A 19,655-nucleotide genomic window follows, 5' to 3' on the forward strand; every position below is an offset into this window, starting at 1 on the left:
AGTTACACAAAGTATTGCCATTACAAATTAAAGAGCCCTTTGGAGTACTGGAGGAGGGATTTAGGTTTAAAAATAAAAGTGAGACTATTTTCAAGTCCCTTGTGGGGGATGGAGGTATTATTACACTCATCATTATCCTCACTCGACAGATGGTGAAACTAGACCATGGAGCTGCAAGAATTCACCTGAGGCCATGCCCTGAATTACAGTTTACCTCTTCTGGGCTTCAGCAGTAATCTCAGATCACTAAGTCTCATTTTAATAAACACGAGGATGGACTAATGAAGGAATGGTTTGGGAAGCATCCTGGGATGGTTTGGAAGCATCCAAATGCGTAGCTCTGCTGCCAGTACACCTGGTGAGGCTGAAGGGGTGTGTATAGGAGCAGAAGTGGCCATGGGGTATTCCTCCCTTCCCTGTGAAGCAGGGCCAGCCAAGGCCTGGAACAGGCCTGGCACAACCTACAGGAGCTCTGCACAGCTGAGGGATCTGTGGTTAAACTGTTCCTGTCTAGGCAAGGACTGGGATGGCTCTTTCCCCACTCCTGCCAGGTGCAGAGGGGAAGAATCAGTTTTGGCTTCATTAAGGACAACTTTCTGAAACAGCAAGGCTAAGGCTCTGGGTACATCAGAAATGGGGATTTAGGACCTTTAGAAACCCCTCCAAAATAACCTTTCTTACCACCGTGCCCTTATCTCTGTCTCTGTGCTTCTCAGTAGGATGCTGAAAGCAGCAGGGCTGCAGGCACTCATCCCACTGGTGGATGCATTGCCAGAAATTTTTATGTGAACTAAGGAAGTGAGTGTGATCCTTGTGAAACTGCAGGACTTTAAAACTCACACGTACTGCAGAGGACAGCCACTCACTTGGGTGCTTTTTGAAATTCTTGTCTTAAAAACTTTCTGCCCAGTCCTTGGAATTTCCTTTCCTTTTATCTATAACAAACCTATTTGTTCATAGGTCAAAAATCAGCTAATCTCAGATCATATATTCAATATAATGTATTTTGTGATTAATGTCTGCATGTAAGGTTTTTATTCTTGGAACAAGTCACCTCTCTGTAGCAAATAACTGGTCATAGACAGATGAGAAAAATATATTGAGTACCTTTTTCCTATGGCAAAACCTCCAAACAAGGGAACTAGAAGTGCAGTGGGACATACAGTTATTGTGTGAGTAAATGTGGTGCGTGGGAACTCAGAGTCAGTATTTCCTTAGACTGGGAAGAGTATGAGTTAGAGCTCAGAATTACTTTCTTTCCTCCATAAAATTAAAACTCCTGGATATTGAAGGTTTTAATTAAATGAATAGTACACTGTAATTTGGAGCTGTGCAAGCATTTACTGCACCGGTAGCAAGTCTGGCTTTAGGCAAGGATTTCCGGTGGAGGTTTTATATGTTGTAGTCTATTAAATGGAACAAGGAACAAACCACTTACCTTCAGGTCTTGTAAATTCTCTGAACGTGGGCAGTGAAATGACAGTGTGGGAAATGGTGTGTACTGGGTCCAGCAGACAGCTGACATCATTGGGTCGACAAGACTTAATGCAGCGGATTGTATCTGTCTTTTCCAGTCTGACACTAAGAGAAACCAAAAAGAGATGCATATACAGACTGAATATTAATTACTCTGTGTTTTGCAATCTAGGGAGCTAGAAACTGTAGTTGATATAAATGTTGATTGTTCACCTCAAAAACTTAGACAAATACAGATCACATGAGCTTCAGGACCCCTGAAGAATTTGGTTTGGCTCAGAGTTGCAGTCAAATCCCCTCTCAAAAACAGTTCTCCAAGCCAGGCATGTGAAAACAGAGAGAGCTGTAGTGCCCAAGATGCCAAGTAATGTCTCTTTCCAAGGACAAACAGGACCAAACAACAAGACCCACACCCTCAGCTGGCTTGGTCCCAGCAGTTTCAGTGGAGCTGCACAAACTTTCTTTACTCAGTCATAAGAATTGTTTCCATTTTATAAATCTGGCATAAATATGTAAAGGACTAACTTTCATGATTTTCAGTGTAACAAGGGCCAGAAGAGACTTTTTTAGGTCTTTTTTTCACACCCTCCCTTTCCTTCTGAGAGAACTGAGAAAACAGAGAGGAATGGAAGCTATGGGGAGGAAAAAAGTTAACCACATTATTTAAAACCTCAAAGGTCGAATTCTGATTTTGGGGAAATGGTAAGGGTCATTTCATATTCCATCTCAGCCAGCTGCTCATTCGGCCTTGAAAGTCTATTAAAAGTTAAATGACTTCTCACCCTTGTCCACTAGAGTGAATTTAAAGTCACGTACAGTTCAAGAACTTCACACAATGCCCACTCTGTGTTCATGAGAGATGAAAAGGCTGTGCTGGGACTTAAAATGTAACTAAGCCCCACAAATTATCTCAACTTTGACCTGCCCATTTCTTCATATTTCTAAGTGGAAAAAGAAAACTGCAGTGTCAGAGTGGGGGAATTAGAAGATTAAAAGTGAGAAAAATTCACTGAGTAAAAGGGAAACAAAAATGGAAGATTTAGTTTGTTAGATGCTGCTAAAAACAAATGGTTCTTGCTCTTTTCAAAATGTGTTATCCCAGTCCACATACACAAACCATCTTTTTTCAGATGTTCAAAGGTACTTTTTTTGTCTATTAATAATCAATATAACAGTAACTTCTTATTACATGCTCCCCACCTCTGCTCATCAGAGAAAACTCAGCCAAACATGCTAATACTGTGTGAAGCTAAAATAAGGGGAAAACATGAATCAACATCAAGGAACTCATGCTTCTACAGAAGTGAACTGGCACAGTCCACAGGAAGTTAATAAACACCCAGCTGAGCCTGGTATTCACACCCTGCACTTGATGCTTTGAGCCTGGCCAGGAGATTCAGCCCAGAAGAGACCTTCTACTTCCCACCATTATCTGAGTACAAAATCTTGTAATTTCCTAGACCACTCACAGGGAACAGAGTAGAGCCTTCTGCCAAAATGCCTCATGATGGTCAATAAACTAATTCTGGATATATGGACATAAGTCTGACCTGTGCCAACAGATTAAATTCCCTTATTTTAAACCTCAGGTGCCAAATTAAGAAGGAACTTTCAGATGGCTGATCCTCATGTCTGTGAAATAAGGAGCAGCTAAATTACATAGTCTAGTCACAGGGTAAAGTAGTCCAGTTCAGAATAATTAACAAATAAAATTGATGCAAAATTAATATAATTCAGGTTTGTTTCCCTCTCTCCCTTTTATTATCCTCACTGTGTAGTGAGGAGTTTAGTAGACATTATGTACAGCCATATAAAACCACTGCATCTTTCCTCAGAATCCTGCTGGGCTAACCTTACAACAGCCAAGTCTCACCAGTTTTACTTCCAAAAAGGTGTTTATAAATTCTGGAAAATTTCTTTTGAAGTTTTTCTCCTTTTTGCCAACAAAAATAACTATCGCACCTTCTAAAAGTTTTAGGGACACCAATAAACAGTAGGTTGCATAGCTTATTTTGGGACATTATGACTGATGAAGTACTGTTAGAACACACAGAACATCCTGAATTTCCATAGCTGTTTTTAGATAATAGAATTGGTATGCAAAAAACATTGTGGTGGGAGTGTCTGAGGCATTCAGTAGTGGTCTGCCTTTGCTCCTTCCTGGGAATAAAAGGGAGCTTTACTCTTGACTTCAGCTGGAACAAAATTCAGCAAATACAAATATTTCTGGAATTCTTAGCCAATAAAGCCATCATTTCGTGCAAGATGAAGTCCTAATTAAGACTTGCCTTCATGATTCTTACCTGTGGAATAAAGCCTTCAGACATGACTTTGGTACACATCAGAGGATCTCAACAGTCACAAGAGATTTATGTTAGTTCTCATCTAAACTGAGTTTCTAGATCCATCCTGCTCATAAACACAAGTGTGACAGATAAATGTCTGTGTCAACTCTATTGCTTTGCACATTTTGTATTGCCTCTTACAAATCCCACTAACTTTTTTTTTTTTGCATGTTCTGTCCTGTGAAACTGGAATTTGTTCTTTCATTATACTCACTCTCTGATATCCTTTCTTTGGCTATCTCTAATTGTCTCATGCCAGCATATCCAAAGTGCAGTTGGTCAACATTGCTTCATTTTTTGGACATCTCCAAACTTGTCTAACTTCTTTGACAAATAACATCTATTTCAAATCCTGGTTTTTGTTATAAATGATACTCTCTGTTCTCATAATACTTTATTATTTTATCCTTACACATCATCTTTGCACTTCTGATTAACTGGTGTTTTCCTTTTTGTTCATGTTCTCCTACAGTGGGGACTGTGACTGACAAAAGTTTCTTCCTTGGTGCTGAGAGCTTTTTTATTTGAACCTTTCCTTCAAATTTTCTGCCTCTGGCACAAATGACAGCTTTGGAGCTGGTCCTTCCCCTAGGCATTTTCATTTAAAGAGAAGAAAGTTAAGAAATAGCTTAGTTGCTCTGATTATTTCCTGAGGATAAATTTTTCCTTTCTTCTAGGGTGCTGGTATGATTCCTTTTCATATTCTCTGTTAGATTTGGTCAGTAAGTTCTTTGGCCCAGGAGCTGTGATTTCATTTTCATTTGGAAAGAACCACACATATAAATAGCACTATGCAATTACATTTGAGGTCCTGAAAGTCCCAGTGACACTGCAGCATTCAAGGATCTAAGGAAGGGCAATGTGAGCTCCATGCTCTGGAATTCCTTGCTGAATGCAATTAATGTGGCAGCGTTTTACAACATGGAGGGCCCAGTTCTCAAACTCCCTTCTTTTCCTGCCAAACGCATATATATTAATCTTTGCAAAAATGAAGTTTATTTTTGAATCTTTATCCTGTTTCATTATGGCCTCATAATGAACTGCTAGCCAGAGGGCATTTTCATACAAGCATCTTTTGTGGCAGTAATAAACCCCATTATCTCAAGCAGCATGGGCTTGTGCTCTCAGCATTTAAACCTGGGACTCTATCCCCACTGGCAACTTCTGGCAGCTTTATAAGGATGTGTCCACAGGTTTATTAAACACTGGCATTCCTCAGGAGACTTGAACTCCTGTCAGCCAGCTGGGATAAACTTTGCCCTGGGGAACATGGAATAAATACTCTGGCAGAGTGCTGCAATCCTGCCCCAGTCACAGCTTCCAGGTAATGGAGTAATTCCTTGTGCTCAGGCGACTAAGGCTTGCGATCTTGGTTTGGAAGGTTCCCAGTTTCTACCTTTGTACCCTGACTGTGGTGCATTCACATGGATTATTCCCTGTTCTTCTGAGGAAGGACTGTTCTGCCTGTGTAACAAGCAGGAGAGACAACTGAGCCCAGGGTCGTGTAGAACACTTAATTTTTAGATCATACTTCTGGGACTGAGCTTTTAATATTTATCAACACAAGGACTGTGTATAATAAATAAATCTTCTTCCAGCTCAGAGAACAAAAGAATTCCAAAGAAATTCCAGTTGTATTGTCTAGATTGTTCTTGACTGCACAGAAGTAAACAAAGAAAGTCAAAGTAAAGGAAGAAATATTTGGATATTGGAATTCTGACTGACTTTTCAGGGCACCTATGGTTTGGTTTGAAGGCAGTTGTGGGTAAAATCTTTACTGTTCCAAATTTATCAGCTTTAATATGAAAGCTGGAGAGACAAAAGTATTATGAGAAAAATCAAGTCTCTTTTTCAAACGTTCCTGTGGACAGGAACATTTCTGGATACAGCCTGGAAAACACAAAGGAGCTCTCTGCTGTTAGCTGAATGCTGTTATGAGGTTGGTTGCTGTTCTGCTGTCATTAGTTTTTCCATACAGCAAAAGTTCCACAGAAAGCAAGAAGAAATATCTCTCAAATAAAGATTCTTTAGGGCAGATTATCTTTTATACCATCCTTACAAGTTAGAACTGGGATGTGTACTTGCTGGAAATCAGCACAAGCTCATGGGATACAACAGAGCAATAATAACAAGGATAGCTTGAGAATCTGGCTGCACACTTTTATAGTGACACATGTGCTGGGGCACCTCACGGGTCCTAAAGGTACAACTTGTGCCCTTTTAACACATTGTCAGAAAATGCACACTATTTGCCCCATAAGAGATGAAATTTTCTAGAGATGTCTCCATTGAGACAGCTCAAAATACATACCTATTTCCTTTGCAAAATATGGACCTAAACATATGTAACTGTGTATGATCAGATGACTCCCCTACTGTGTGAAGTAAATCAATAGTTTTCAGTCCTCAGTATGTTCAGGTAATGCACTCTTAGACACCAACTGCTGCTCTGTATAATGATGCAGAGTACACTGAAGAATCTCCCCAAATCAAGATGTTCAGTTACAGGTGAAAGTGGAGAACTGTAATGATGATGGCAAATAAAATGCAAGTGCAGCATACAACAGATGAACTAAAACTTTATTGAAATTGGGGGGAAAAAATCTACTCTTAGAAGAGAAAGAGTAGCCAGTGATGACTGTAAGTTAGGGATCAAAGCTGTGCAGAGACAAAGATAAAAAGTTTGGCAATAAAAGTGTTGACAGTTCCATGGCGGGAAAGTTGCATTTGAATTGTCAGAAGAAGATCTCTGGGCTCTGTGATTTGACGCTGCATGACCACAAGGCCACTGTGGTTGTTCACTTTTTTTGTGGTGAAAAACCCCTCCTGGTTCCCGCTGATGATGGACAGCTGAATTTTATCCCCAGGGACAGCATTGGAAGGGCCCATGCGGAAAATGTCGGTGGGTACTTGAATGTTGGTGGGAAAAGAGAGGTGATAGTAGGTTATTCTCAGAGGCAGGCGCTGGCACTCCTTATTTTCATTACAAGGCAAGCGCTCACAGCGACTGCAAGAAAAGTGAGAACACAAGACAAGAGGAAGATTAGTGCACATTTAGTAAGGGGGAGAGGAGAGCAAGGGCAGTGGGGGTGGGAAAAGACAGGCTGACTTGCATCCTGTATCCATTCTTCAGCCCAGCACCTCACTCACATTGCACAGGGACATGAATTCAGTGAGGATGAGCTTGCCTGCGGCTGGAGCTTTGGCAGAAGCATTGCCATTGTCACAAGTGTTGCCCTTGCTCTGCAAGCACAGATGGATTGAGTCTGGCACCTCAGCAGGGCTGAGAGTTTATTTGCATTTACATCAGCCAAGCTCTCCTAGGGAGAACACTGGCACTTTTTTCCCCTCCAAGTTTTATTCTTTTGCTGGTTGGACATATGTTCAGTAAAGGATGAGATTCTAAGTGGTTAGGGAGTTGACTGCGTCCTACTGGGGATGTCTGGCTGTATTTTAAGACTGAATGAAGTATTCTGAAAAGCATGAATGCCCAAGGAGCTGTCTCTGAAGACAAATCTTTTCCTGCTGACATGGCACAGTATTCCTCTGTGCTATCAGGAGAACCAACCTGAGTCAGTCTAACTCCCATCTAGGCAAGCCCTGAAAACAAGCTCCAATGGCCAGATGTCTCTAGCACATGTCCTACACATTTAGCACACTCTTGTCCAGCCCGAAGTCACAGGAATGATTCTGGTGAGAGAGCAATTTGCCCTCTGTTCTTTCGTTGCCTTAGTACTGTGTCACAGTGAAAAATACACTGCACTGACAAGAGATCACCCATAGAAGTTGGAAGGGAACAACAAACCTCCACCCTAGAAGTCACAACCTTCATGGATTCTGTTCCTGAGAGAAATGAACTTTGTCCAGTAAAATATAGTAGACAGCGATGGGCATCCAAGTCACTGCTGTTAAAGTGTTGTAGTTTACCAGCACATTAATGCAGATCTGACATGTCATGATACCTGGTGAGTTTGAGAAGTGTTTCAAGGATTGCATACTGGATAAGTTTGTATGCATTTCAGATTTAAGATATGCCCAAACTACCACATGGATATCCAAAAGTCCTTTCAGGCAGGTGTGTGGAAGTAGACAACAAGGATCTCAGCTGGATGACGACTTTGCAAAATTTGGTGATGATCAGGTTGAGCATTTAGCTCAAAACTTGCCTCATGCAAAACTAAGAATCAAGTTATGTGCAAGAGTCTCTCCACTCCAAGCAATATTTGGTCCTCAGGTTGAAGTTTTGGAACCTAAACAATTTGTTTCTTCACAAGAAATGCTCCGGCATAAAAGCATGGTTTGCTTCTTACCACCTCAAGTAAATCTGAGTGCCCATTTCATTATTTTATTTTGGCATTAATTTGAGCTCCTATCTGGAGTATCTGCTACCAACAGAACTGTGGCTCATAAGCAAGCCCCACTTTGTGGCCAGTGCACAGTGATCTGAATTCCAGGAACTTCTTATTATATGCAAAATCAGCACTTTCAAAAAGACTAATTAGAAGTACCCTCAGTTCTTCAATTAATGTGTTGCATGTTTTCTTTTAATACTACTTGCAAATGAAAGTACAAAGCAATTCTTTGAAGATTTAAATGCATTCTTAGTTTTAATCATGTGTTTAAAGATCATGCACAAGTCCTCACAGGATGACCAGCTCATTAGGTGTGGATACTCTTGAAATATTTTCAGGTATGGAGAGTTCTGCATTCTTTTCTGAAATGTCATTAATAATTCCACTAAGGAGAATGGTTTGGTATTGTTGAAATCATGAGGCTACTTGGTTTTGCTGAAATCATGGAGCAAGTTGAGACAGTTAATTCCTTAGCTGGAAATGTTTTCTTCAAGTACAACTTCTTAGAAGCATGTACATGCTTATGAGCATTTACACTCTCATAATGTTGCTCTCCCTCATTATTTTATAAAAGTAAAATACATTTTAAAATTACGGCCAGAATTTTTTGAGAGGAGAAAAAAATGAAAGCTCACAGCTTTCGAAGACTTTAAAAAGAACATTCTGCTGATTCAGAAAGTTATTTGTGAAGACAGATATGCCTGTGGCTAGGAGCTCAAATTATTCAAAATTCATCATCTTTTATCTCATGCTTTAGTGGTGTACACTGCACACTTCACTGTACGTTTAGTTAATGTGCAGTAATTGTTCCATCAAATAACCACAAAGGAGAGATAGCAAATATTATTGCTTTTGAGAACCAGAGTTCATTCTGGGGTCATGCACTGCAAAGGCAAGAAGCAAACAGCATTTCAACCCCAGCATGCTCTGCAGACCTTCAGTGGGCAGCAGGAAATCACACAGTGGGGAATGCAAGGAGCAGCCCCAGCCTGGGTGCTGCTTGGAGCAGGTGAGCTGCCTGGAGAGCTCCTGTGTCCTGTCCATGCTGGGAGCCACAGGACACAGCCCAGGGGCCAGCAGGAGAGGGGAGTGCTGAGGAGGCACAAAGTGCTACCAGAGAAAAGCAGTCCAGAGCTCAGTAGCAGTTGTATGTGTCTTTGCAAACCTCTGAAATCAAGTGCATGGGTTACAAAAGTAAGTGAACAGCTGCTAAGTGCTTATTCCTGAATTTGAACCAAGTTATTTTAGCTCACTTACTACTCCGTTCCCTTATGTTTACTGATATGGCTGAAATATTGGTTTCAAAGAATTACTTCCAATTTGAATTTCATGTACCAAACACTGGTTACTGATAGAAGAAAACTACCCAAAGCAGAGGGATTTAATTTGTAAATAAATACAACACTTTGTGATGGAAAAATGAGGAGAAAAATATTTTGTACCTTCCCTCGCATTAATTTCTGAGTCAGGTTTTCACCTCATTTTGCTCAAAGTAGTTTAGTGGTATATAACAATTCCACATGTACTGAAGTAAAATGAACTATTCATTAACAAGATTTATGGCTTTACTTTCTACAGGGAAACCAACTCAACATGCTGAACTATTAACCAGATCTTATTAGTGATATACACTCACTATACATTCAGTGCTATAGATTTCCAGAGCTGTAACAACCTTCCAGGCCTCCCAGAACACATTCCACTGCAGAGGCTCTTGCTCTTGCTATCCTCAGAGTGCACTTCTTTCCAGCAGGTTGCACCACACTGTGAGGCCCAAGTGAGCCTCACCACACCATGGATCTCAACATTGGTGCTAATGATCAGCTGGGCAGGGAAGGTGATTTTTGTCTTAAATAGACCAAAACTTAGAGGAAATTAAACCAATTGATGGTTGGTCTTTACACACAATTCTTAACCAGAGGAGAATCTGGAGCTCTTCTTCAGGCAGGAAAACAGAAAACAACAGAGTAGTAGAGAGGATGGACAAGCACTCTGTATGTACTCCTGTCTGGAGCTGGTAAGTTTCTAGGACATTTCAAGCTGTAGAGGAGACAGAACTATCTTCTATTTGCCCTCAGCACTGAGTCTTTACATCCTATCCTTGTCTCCATCTGCCTTTCCCAATCTAGTTTCTTCTTCCTACCCCCTTTCCTAGCCCATGGCCCTTACTGCTCACTCAGACATTTGGCATCAGGACTGCTCAGCCAGTGCCAATCCTCCTCTTCTTGCTTCATTCTGTCCTGGCTGACAGTTCTCTCAGTTTCTACCTCACTGCCCTAGACCCGAAGCACAAATCCTTTCCCTCAGGATCTTTATGCAGCCATCCCAAATTATTTCTTCCTCTGATGGTCCTCATCCAAATCTGGAATAGAATCATAGGATCGATAAAGATGGAAAACACCTCCAAGACCACAGAGTCCACCTTTGTTGCTGGAAGAAACAGACCTCTCTACTGATAGGAAGAATTAAATTGCACTGAGGCAGATAGCCAAACATAAAGACAGACTGCTACTGAGGCTATGAAATTCTTGCCATTCAAGGACATGAATCAAAAGTTAAATTAAGAACTCTCAGGAACATTCCAGGTACATCTCAGCCTCTTTTGGCATACAGGGGTGGAATAATTTTACCCATCAAAGTCTTAATTTCCTAAGGTTTATGAAAAAAAGGCTGAATGCAATTTTACAGAGCTTGTAATTTCAAAAGTATCTGAGGATTTTAGTAAGGATGAAAAAAAGCACCAAAGCAATTTCCTAACAAATTTCAGATTTCTACTCCATTACATGACAGCAAACTGTTGAAACTACATGATTGTTAAAATAAATTTAAAAAAAAAAAATCACTAAAATGTCTTTAAAACACACCAACCAGTGTGTTCCTCTCTACACTTCTTCTTGGAAATGAGTGAACTGCTTTGGCTGAAATTTGCCAAAACTTGACCCTGAGTCAGACATGTAAAACTTCAGTCATTGGCTACATTTGGGCAAAATTTTAAGGAGTTAGAAACAGGTCCTAATAATGCTAAGCACCAGGCAAACTTAATAATAGGCAGACATATCTAGAATATACAAATAGTTCCCAATTTGGCTCAATGCAGCACACATTTCTGACACGTTGCCATAAATGCTTCTTTATCTTTTCTAGTATTTTTCTTGGCTTAAATATTACAAATGTTATACTTCAGTACTATATAAAGAGAAGTTAATTGTTAAGCAATTTGAAAACAAAAAGCTGTTTGGCAAGGCAGTGCAGCAAGTTAAATTCTATTATGAAGAACAGTGGACCTTAACTACCCTGGGAAAAATACCAAGGCTATGGACTGATCAATGAAAAACAAAAAAGCAGAATTTAAGTAAAAGAAATAAGGCCTTCAATAAAATTGTTACCATTAAGACCAGACCAGGCCAGGCATTTTGCTGTCCTTGGGGAAGATAACACAGACTGTTTCCTCTTGGAGCTCAGAGTATCTAAACAGCATCCTGAGGCTTCAGCCCACAGCCTGGGATGACACCACAATTCCTTCACCTGATGGCAATTGCCACTGCAACAGCCAGCATGCAAAAACCTCTGCTTTAAAGGGACTGGGTGAAGAAGTTTCTGGGTCACTGAGCGCTGCTGCCTGTACGTAACGATTTTAAGGAAGAATAAGAATAAAGAAACTTGGATTTACAGAACTGAGGCATATTAAATTATAGCTATTCTAAAGAAAATAATGGGGAACAGAGTAAAAAAATTTCCTGAGGTGACAACTTGATGGGAATGTAAAATATGTTGTCTTCTGATGTGCCAAGCTGGTGAAACTGGAATGTGTTTTGAGTAAAAACGAGAGGAAAGAAAATGGTATCAGTACTAGGTGTGATGTTATGAGAAGCCAACTATTTTGATTTTAGAGCCTGGGTGAAAAAGCAATTTAATGTCATTATCACACAGAACATAACAAAGATCTGCTGGCTATCAGCTCTGCTGGGGTTTATCCACAAAACTAAATCAGTCAAGGAGATGTAAAGTAGTTTGGATGTATACAGGGTGCTAAAGAACTCTCTGATGAAGCTGCTCCCCACTGCACGGCAGGTAACCTCATCCAGACTGGGGCAACACTGTGTCCTGACTCAGAACACCCAGGAATTGTCAATGATCATAATAAACTCACATTCTCTTTGCTTTCTGCAAACGTGTTTTCAACAATACATTTAGTAACTGTCTGTAGCTGTTGAGAGGTGAAAACCTAATAAATCCAACAGGATAATAACTCAAGGAATTAAAATAATTAGAATTTCACTGAGCAGCTGCAGGATGTGTGTCTGACTCATGGCCTAATTACAGCCTGAGCATATCAGAAGGATCTCACCCTGTGAGTAGGTCTGAGTTTAGCAGAGAAAGCCATTACAGAGCCCAACAACCCAGACACAGAAAATCAGACATTCTACTGCTCTCCCAAAAGATCCCATATAGCTCAAATAGCCATTAAAGTCAAATGCAGATGAGAGAGAAGATCAAATGGAATGGATGTGTACAGTGTGTGTTTTATAACTTGAACTCTGCAATGCAAGAATATCTGTAAGAGTAGAAATCTGCTAATTCTGCCTAGTGGCCCATTGCACATTGCAAGTTTTTTAGAATTAGGATACAAATGAAGCCACAGTATTACAAATAAAGAGAACATCTGCATCATGAGGCACTGCTTGGTCATTGATGTGACAAATATAATTTAAAATTTAATTCCTATTACACTTCCCAGAACACAAGTATGATTTATAAATAGCTGGGTTTATACCATGAACTTCCTCTCCAGCATTCTGATCAAACACATCTGCCATGCCACTTATATGGCGTTGCAGAGACTAAGGCTTAAATTCAAACTAAGGCTTAAATTCAAATCCCCACAAAATCCCTGAGATGAAGATCAGTGCTGGCTTCATTCTACAGAGGAGGCACAGAGTACTGCATTTTATCTAACAGATGGTGGCCATACCAACACTGACTGAGAAAGCAACAGTGGGCTGATAACAAATATAATTCATCAGCTTTCCTCCCTGGCTGGTGGAGCACACTTACCTGAGTACAGAGCTCACAGGGGAACATAAAACAGCCTTTGCAAGAATTGCTGCAGGCCAGAAAGCCACAGGGCAGGAGGCAAAACGTCACCTGCATCAGCCACAAACTCCAGCTACAAAACTGAAAGTCTACAGCAATTTCTCCACTCTGCTGGCACCATTTGATGGGTATGAAAGAGATGCCAGCTGCCTCTTCTCCCAGAGGTGTCTCCTGTTTTCTACAATCATACTGTCTCTGAGCTAGGTTAGAGACACAATTATGAGCTGCAGCTAACATACCACCCTTGCTAGGATTCCCAGGTTTTCTAATACAGGTAAAAATTAGGTACACATTGAAAGAGGGGAAATTTACATAAGGTAAGGAAGAAATGTTTTACTGTGAGGGTGGTGAGACACTGGAACAGGTTGCCCAGACAGGTGAATGCCCAAACCCTGGCAGTGCTCAAGGCCAGGCTGGATATGGCCTCAAGCAAACTGGTCTAGTGGGATGCATCCCTGCACATGGCAGGGAGGGTTGGGATGTGGCTAGCACAGGTCTTTCCCATGAGAAATCCTTTTGTGTTTTATAAATAACGATAAGGTTTGGATGTTATTAAAAACAGTGTCCCAAGATCTGGATGGTGCAGGCCTGGCCAATCAGGCCTAGGGGGAGGTTTCTGACTGACCAATCTGGGTGACCTTTGAAAACTCTATATATATGATGAAATCAAAACAATAAAGGCCTTTTCCTTCTTGCCACTGAGAACTGGATTCTTCTCTCTGCTAGCGGCTCAACAGCGACATTGGGACTAGATGATCTTTAAGTTTCCTTCTAACCCTTAATATTCTATGATTCAATGAAGTGGTACTAAAGACATTCTTGCAATGCTTTGCAAGAGCACGGGTAAGAGTTCAGAGAGGGAGCTAAAAAGAACCCTTTGGCTCAAATGTGATAGTAAGGAAAGACTAGGTGTGATTCTGAAATAAAAGCCAAGGATTTTGAAGCTGGATGTAGCCCTCCTAACAGGCTGCCTGCAAAGGAGCCACAGAGAGAGAGTATGGCTCTGGGGATCATTATGGTGCAAACCACTGACACATAGCATTTTTTAAGGGAATATCTTTTTCTTAGAAAGAGGAGCATTAGGAAGAGACCAGGCCTGGGTGTGCAAAACACAGGCTAGGCTGCCAACACTGTACTTATTTGCTAGAAACTCCTCTGTGTTCAGTCAGCAGTGGCTGACATTAAGGAGATCATGATCACATTTTGGTGACATTAAGGAGATCATGTCACCAAAACCCTGTTTGACCTTGAAGAAGAAGGTACTTACGTGTCTCCTGACTTGCGGTAATTCTCTGGACACTCCAAGGACAGGCAGCGAAAGCCACCCTGGATGTTAAAGCAGGTCTCGTTGAAAGAGCAGTTGTGGCTTTCTGCAACACACTCGTCGATATCTGCCAAATGGAAACAGGGCAGTGCATTAAACACCTGCTTTTCCTCTACTTGCAGGTGCCAGATGATGACAGCATCCTATCAGATACTACAGAATGTGGGGCGCAGTTAAACATTGCAAGGGGAGGGCAGAAGAACAAAAAACAAGAAAGCTAACCCAACCAACCAGCAAGAAGAAGAACGGAAGAGCAGCAGTGCCACTAAGTGGACTGCTGACATGTTTACAGCAGGATATTTCCTTTTAATGGCTAAACTAACTCATAGCATTTCACCATTGGAATATTTACTCTTAGAACTTTTTATAATTATTTAATAATGTTTTAAAAAGCATTCTCTACTGAATTACTTAATAACAGAAATTTCCTGTATATTTATTATAAAAGACTGGTTTCTTCAGGTGTCTAGATGATGTCTACTGCTTTACCTATAATGTTGAAGGAAAGGCATTTTTTAAATACAAAAACTACTAGAACTTGTCAGAAGTCCCCAGTCTGCAGAGGTCTCCCTGCAGTTATTGAACTCACCTTGGCAGTTGCGTGCATTGGGTGCCAGTCTGTACCCAGAGGAGGGACAAGTGCATTGGAAGCTCCCAGGAATGTTAATACATCGAAAGGAACAGATATGCCCTCCAGTAGGCAAAGCACATTCATCAATATCTGCATGGAAAAAACAACACTGATAGACTGTGTGGTCATGACATTCAACCCAGTGCACATGTACAGTGCTCCTGATGTGAGCTTCAAACACAATTTGATGATTCTAATTCCTGGGCAATGAAGAAGGTTATCAGATAGGTGTGGCTGTAGCCAATAACATCTAAATAGCAAAGATTTTCAGGAATAAACGGAACTTTGAAGAAAAGTAAAAGCTATATGAGAGCCTAAAAGACAAAGTAATGGATGAGAACAAGCACTTTACAGCGACATATACTGTAGTGCTTTACAAAAGGGAGGGAGAGGAATAGTTTTATCCTTGTTTTTACGAAAATGAAATAAAAACTAGGTGTTCTGCCCAAGGCCTCACTGTCTAGTAAGTCCTGGAGACCTAAGTCCAAATTCAGGATCTTGTCCATGAGCTCACACCCACACCCTCGTTGTGTTTGAGAACACATTAGTTCAGAACCAGCCACAAAAAATAAAAAGGATATATAAAATACTACCCAGTAATATCATACATTACATATGAAATATAAATATTCTCATATCTCCACTTGCTGAAGACCAGAAATGCAGATAGTTCCTCGTGAAAAAAACAAATTTCTGTCCAGTTACAAAAGTATGCCAAGCTACAAACTATGCCAAGTTGAGTGTAAACAGCAAAACTGACACCACACATGCAGAGAGATGCTTCTAGAAAAGGACATGTGTAGGAGACCTTCATTAAATACAGTTTCACAAGTAAACACCGAAGAGACTCAAATGTTAAAATGAAAGAATGACACGGAATTGCTGATGTTTGTTACAGTGACACTAAGCCATGCCAGCCCAGCCTCTCTGCAGCACCTCAGATCTCACCTTCACACGAAATGCCATCGATGTCACTGAGCTGGAAGCCCCGGCGGCAGTAGCACTGGTAGGAGCCATACACATTGGCACACTCTTGGCTGCAAGGGTTGCTCTCACACTCATTCAAATCTGAAATGCAAAGTTATACACCTGAACCCCAAATGTCTTGCCATATTCATCACTCCTAGTACTGGAACAAGACAAAACTTTGGAAGGTAATTATTTTAAATTGAAAAAGGATGGCACACATATCACTGAGTAACCTGGGAATAGGGGGCTCTGAGTGTGTTACTCTTACCAGGGTGCTGCAGTAAAGGTTAACTTGCACTGTGCTATTATTTCCTATTGTGCTTCAAAGTGTGAGACTGGGAGGGAATCTTTAGGCCAACACTTACAATTTTGTGTCTGGATATCAGCAAGGCTGATTTGGAAGGTTTTGAATCTGATTGCGTTGAATCACCCTTCAAAGTGCAGCAAATGCAGACCCAGGCACGTCTGCATCACAGAATGACAGAACCATTCAGGCTGGAAAAGACCCCCAAGACCACTGAGCCCAGCCTGTGCCCAATCCCCACCTTGTCTCCAGCCCAGAGCTCTGAGTGCCACGTTCAATCATCCCTTGGACACCTCCAGGAATGAGGACTCCAAACCTCCCTGGGCAGCTCCTGCCAAGGCCTGAACACCCTTTCTGTAAAGAAACTCCTCCTTATGTCCAACCTGACCCCTGCCTGAGGCTGTGTCCTCTTGTCCTGTCAAATGATCCAGTCTGAGGGTGATATATTTAAGGTGGGGGCTACAGTGGCCTCGACTAAGCATAACAGCATTGATGGAATCAAAGACACTGCACTGTGATGATTTCTCATGCCATTCCAGTGCAGTCTTGCAAGCTAAAATAAAAAACAGCTAAAAGAGCAATGAGCTGTTTCTCACACACTGCAACCAAAGCACTGACAGCCATACCTTCACATGATCTGCCATCAGCTGAAAGTTTGAATCCCATGGTACAAGTGCAGTAGTACGAGCCAGGAGTATTCTCACACTTGTGAGCACACAGGCGGCCTGGGTAGCGTCTGCATTCATTGATATCTGCAATGATGAACACAAGAGAGCTCTGTGGATTGGCTCCCTCACTGCACTACTGGTCTGGACAAGAATATGGTCATAAAAGTTCGATTGTTGTTTCCCAGATTTAAATTTCAAACTAGAGAGAGGAGAAGTCCTCAAAATGCTCATTTAGAAGCACCCCAGTGCATAATTGGATTAGATCTATACAGAAGAAAGTTGCTTTGATCTTCCAAGGGAATGTTTTGCTGCAGGTGCTTATAAAAATATCACAGAAAACAATTACACACACTCTCACAACCTTACCTTTTAACAGGATAGCAGATAACATGTTGACAATACTAATACAGCTTCCTTTGAAGTATTAGCCATTTTTTAAATGGTTTTAGATTAATCCAAATAATATAGCAGTCAATTTTACATTCAGATGGCAGAGGGTATGCAGAGAGCAGTAACATTCTTTACACAGGATCAATTTTTAAGTGCCATGGCTGCACGTATTTGGGTTGAAAGATGCAACTTACCAATACATGTCCTACTGATGACATCAAAAGTATAGCCAGCTTTGCACTCGCAGCGGTAATTGCCTGGGGCATTGATACAAACGTGTCCTTCTCCACAGGGCTGGTTAGAGGATGAGCACTCATCCACATCTGAAACACAAACAGATTGAAAGTACACTTCTGAGTATGCAAGTTGACTGAGGAGCAACATGTTAATGTATTTCTTTGTCTCCTGGTGGCTGCAAAGTGTTTTGAAACAGAACACAAGATTTTATCAGGCTCCTGGCTTTTACCAGAAGAAGATCGGAGTCACAAATCCAAATTACTCATACCAAAGCAGGTTAGCTCTAAGGTGTCTTTAATGTTGAGGGACTTGATGTGGTAATCAGGCAATCTTTGGAGGAATTCAGGTGCAAACTTGTTTTATTATCCATACTCGATATTTGTGCATCAGATCTGCATCTAGTATAAAATGTCTGAGATCCACAGTCATCAGTAGTGCTTTGATGCCACTTACAAAAATTGAAAACACATACAAAAATTTGTAAAAACCACCTCTCTTTGCAAAAACCACCTCAGTTAAAAGCCAGCCAAAGGCATCTACGTCTTTGAACATTGCTCCAACGGCTTCTGTGGGGCATTAAGCTGACCTTGTGTTACATCTCTGTACTTAGGTGATTTGGGACCACACAGCACTGTTCCATTGACACAGTAACAGCCATTGTCATTTACGGGGGCTGATAATCATTAGTTCTCTTCTCAAAAGATAGGGTTTCATGAGTTATATGAAGGACAGAAAGTGGATGCTTGTCATTCTTCACTTGCTGGGACTGCCAGAAGGGACAGAACAGGATCAAAAATTGACTATGGGAATGAGAAAAACTTGGGGAAAGTGCTATAAACTGGTAAATACAAATTACACATGTGAGTTATTTTCTTAAAACTGCTTTTTCTTCCCAACTGTCACTCACCTACGCATCTTGTTCCATCTTCATTGAGGTGATAACCTCGGCCACAGCTGGGTGAGATCCTCTGGCAGGTGAAGGAGCCATCAGTGTTAATACAGATCTGTCCAGCTGGGCATGGCATGTTGGTGCTCAGGCACTCATTGATGTCTACAGGAGCATAAGTCAGTGTAAGTGTTTCTGGTCTCAAGAGGTTTAAGGTAAGATGCTCTCATTATGTAACCCTTCAGGGAAAACTTCTACCCATGGGAAAATACAACTATTCATGACTTTTGCTTCACTGACACACTGTTTCCAGAGGGAAGACTGGGGAGGTATGGAAGCCATAAATTCCACTGAAAAGCAGTGAAAATTTGGTACGGAATTTGTATGTGCTACAAAGCCTTTAAAGGTCTCCCCTAAACATTCAAAGAGCTCATCAACAATTCAGTTCACCAGCTCAACCAGCTCTGCTTCAGTCTGTGGGTTCTGACCTAGCTCTTAGCTTCTCCACGATGATCAGAGTCACAAATCCAACAACAAAATCCCCTCAACACCACACAGGTCAGCATTTGATTCCCACTGTGTAAAGTTAGTCTGTGAAATTGTTTTGGTAAATATTCTAAGCAAATGCATTTTACAGACCATACCTATTGCTGCTGCAAGTTTTTGTGACTTTGCTGATGTCTGTGATGGCAAATTAACACAAGCTGCCATGTCCTGGTGCTACATGTGGCAGACCTGCCTTCAGAGGGCTTGCTGTGCACAGGTGCTGGCCACCCTCCCTTTAAAGGCTGCAGTTTTGCTTTTAGCCTGTTTCCAGTGTCAGATTTCAGGACTACAGGGTATGATATGGTCAGGAGTACAAGAAGCTGATAATGAGCACAACTTGGCAGCTGCTGTTGCTCGGCCAGTTCCACAAGTCCAAAGCTTGCTACGCCAATGGGGGAATTTAAAGTAGAGTTGAGACTTGAAAATAATACTC

The 19,655-nt window shown here is 41.2% G+C and overlaps 1 protein-coding gene across 7 annotated transcripts in view; it reads right to left on the reverse strand.

The window, feature by feature from the left end:
• Positions 1 to 19,655, reverse strand: part of FBLN1 (fibulin 1) — an 83,153-nt gene that overhangs the window by 19,062 nt on the left and 44,436 nt on the right. For 5 of the 7 annotated variants that reach the window (XM_085049761.1, XM_085049758.1, XM_085049755.1 and 2 more), the window contains 7 exons: positions 18,698 to 18,841; positions 17,748 to 17,876; positions 17,122 to 17,247; positions 16,171 to 16,290; positions 15,181 to 15,312; positions 14,535 to 14,658; positions 1,439 to 1,581 (listed from right to left, as the gene is read on the reverse strand). In XM_085049761.1, the coding sequence (XP_084905887.1) occupies positions 1,439 to 1,581; positions 14,535 to 14,658; positions 15,181 to 15,312; positions 16,171 to 16,290; positions 17,122 to 17,247; positions 17,748 to 17,876; positions 18,698 to 18,841 (918 nt within the window). Of the gene's footprint in view, positions 1 to 1,438; positions 1,582 to 6,384; positions 6,829 to 14,534; positions 14,659 to 15,180; positions 15,313 to 16,170; positions 16,291 to 17,121; positions 17,248 to 17,747; positions 17,877 to 18,697; positions 18,842 to 19,655 lie in introns of those variants that run through there. The other 2 variants (XM_085049757.1, XM_085049759.1) reach the window with 1 other exon arrangement.

Source organism: Lichenostomus cassidix, chromosome 1Ab (genome assembly GCF_008360975.1).
Source record: "Lichenostomus cassidix isolate B80296 chromosome 1Ab, HeHo_3.0, whole genome shotgun sequence".
NCBI classification, from domain to species: Eukaryota; Metazoa; Chordata; class Aves; order Passeriformes; family Meliphagidae; genus Lichenostomus; species Lichenostomus cassidix.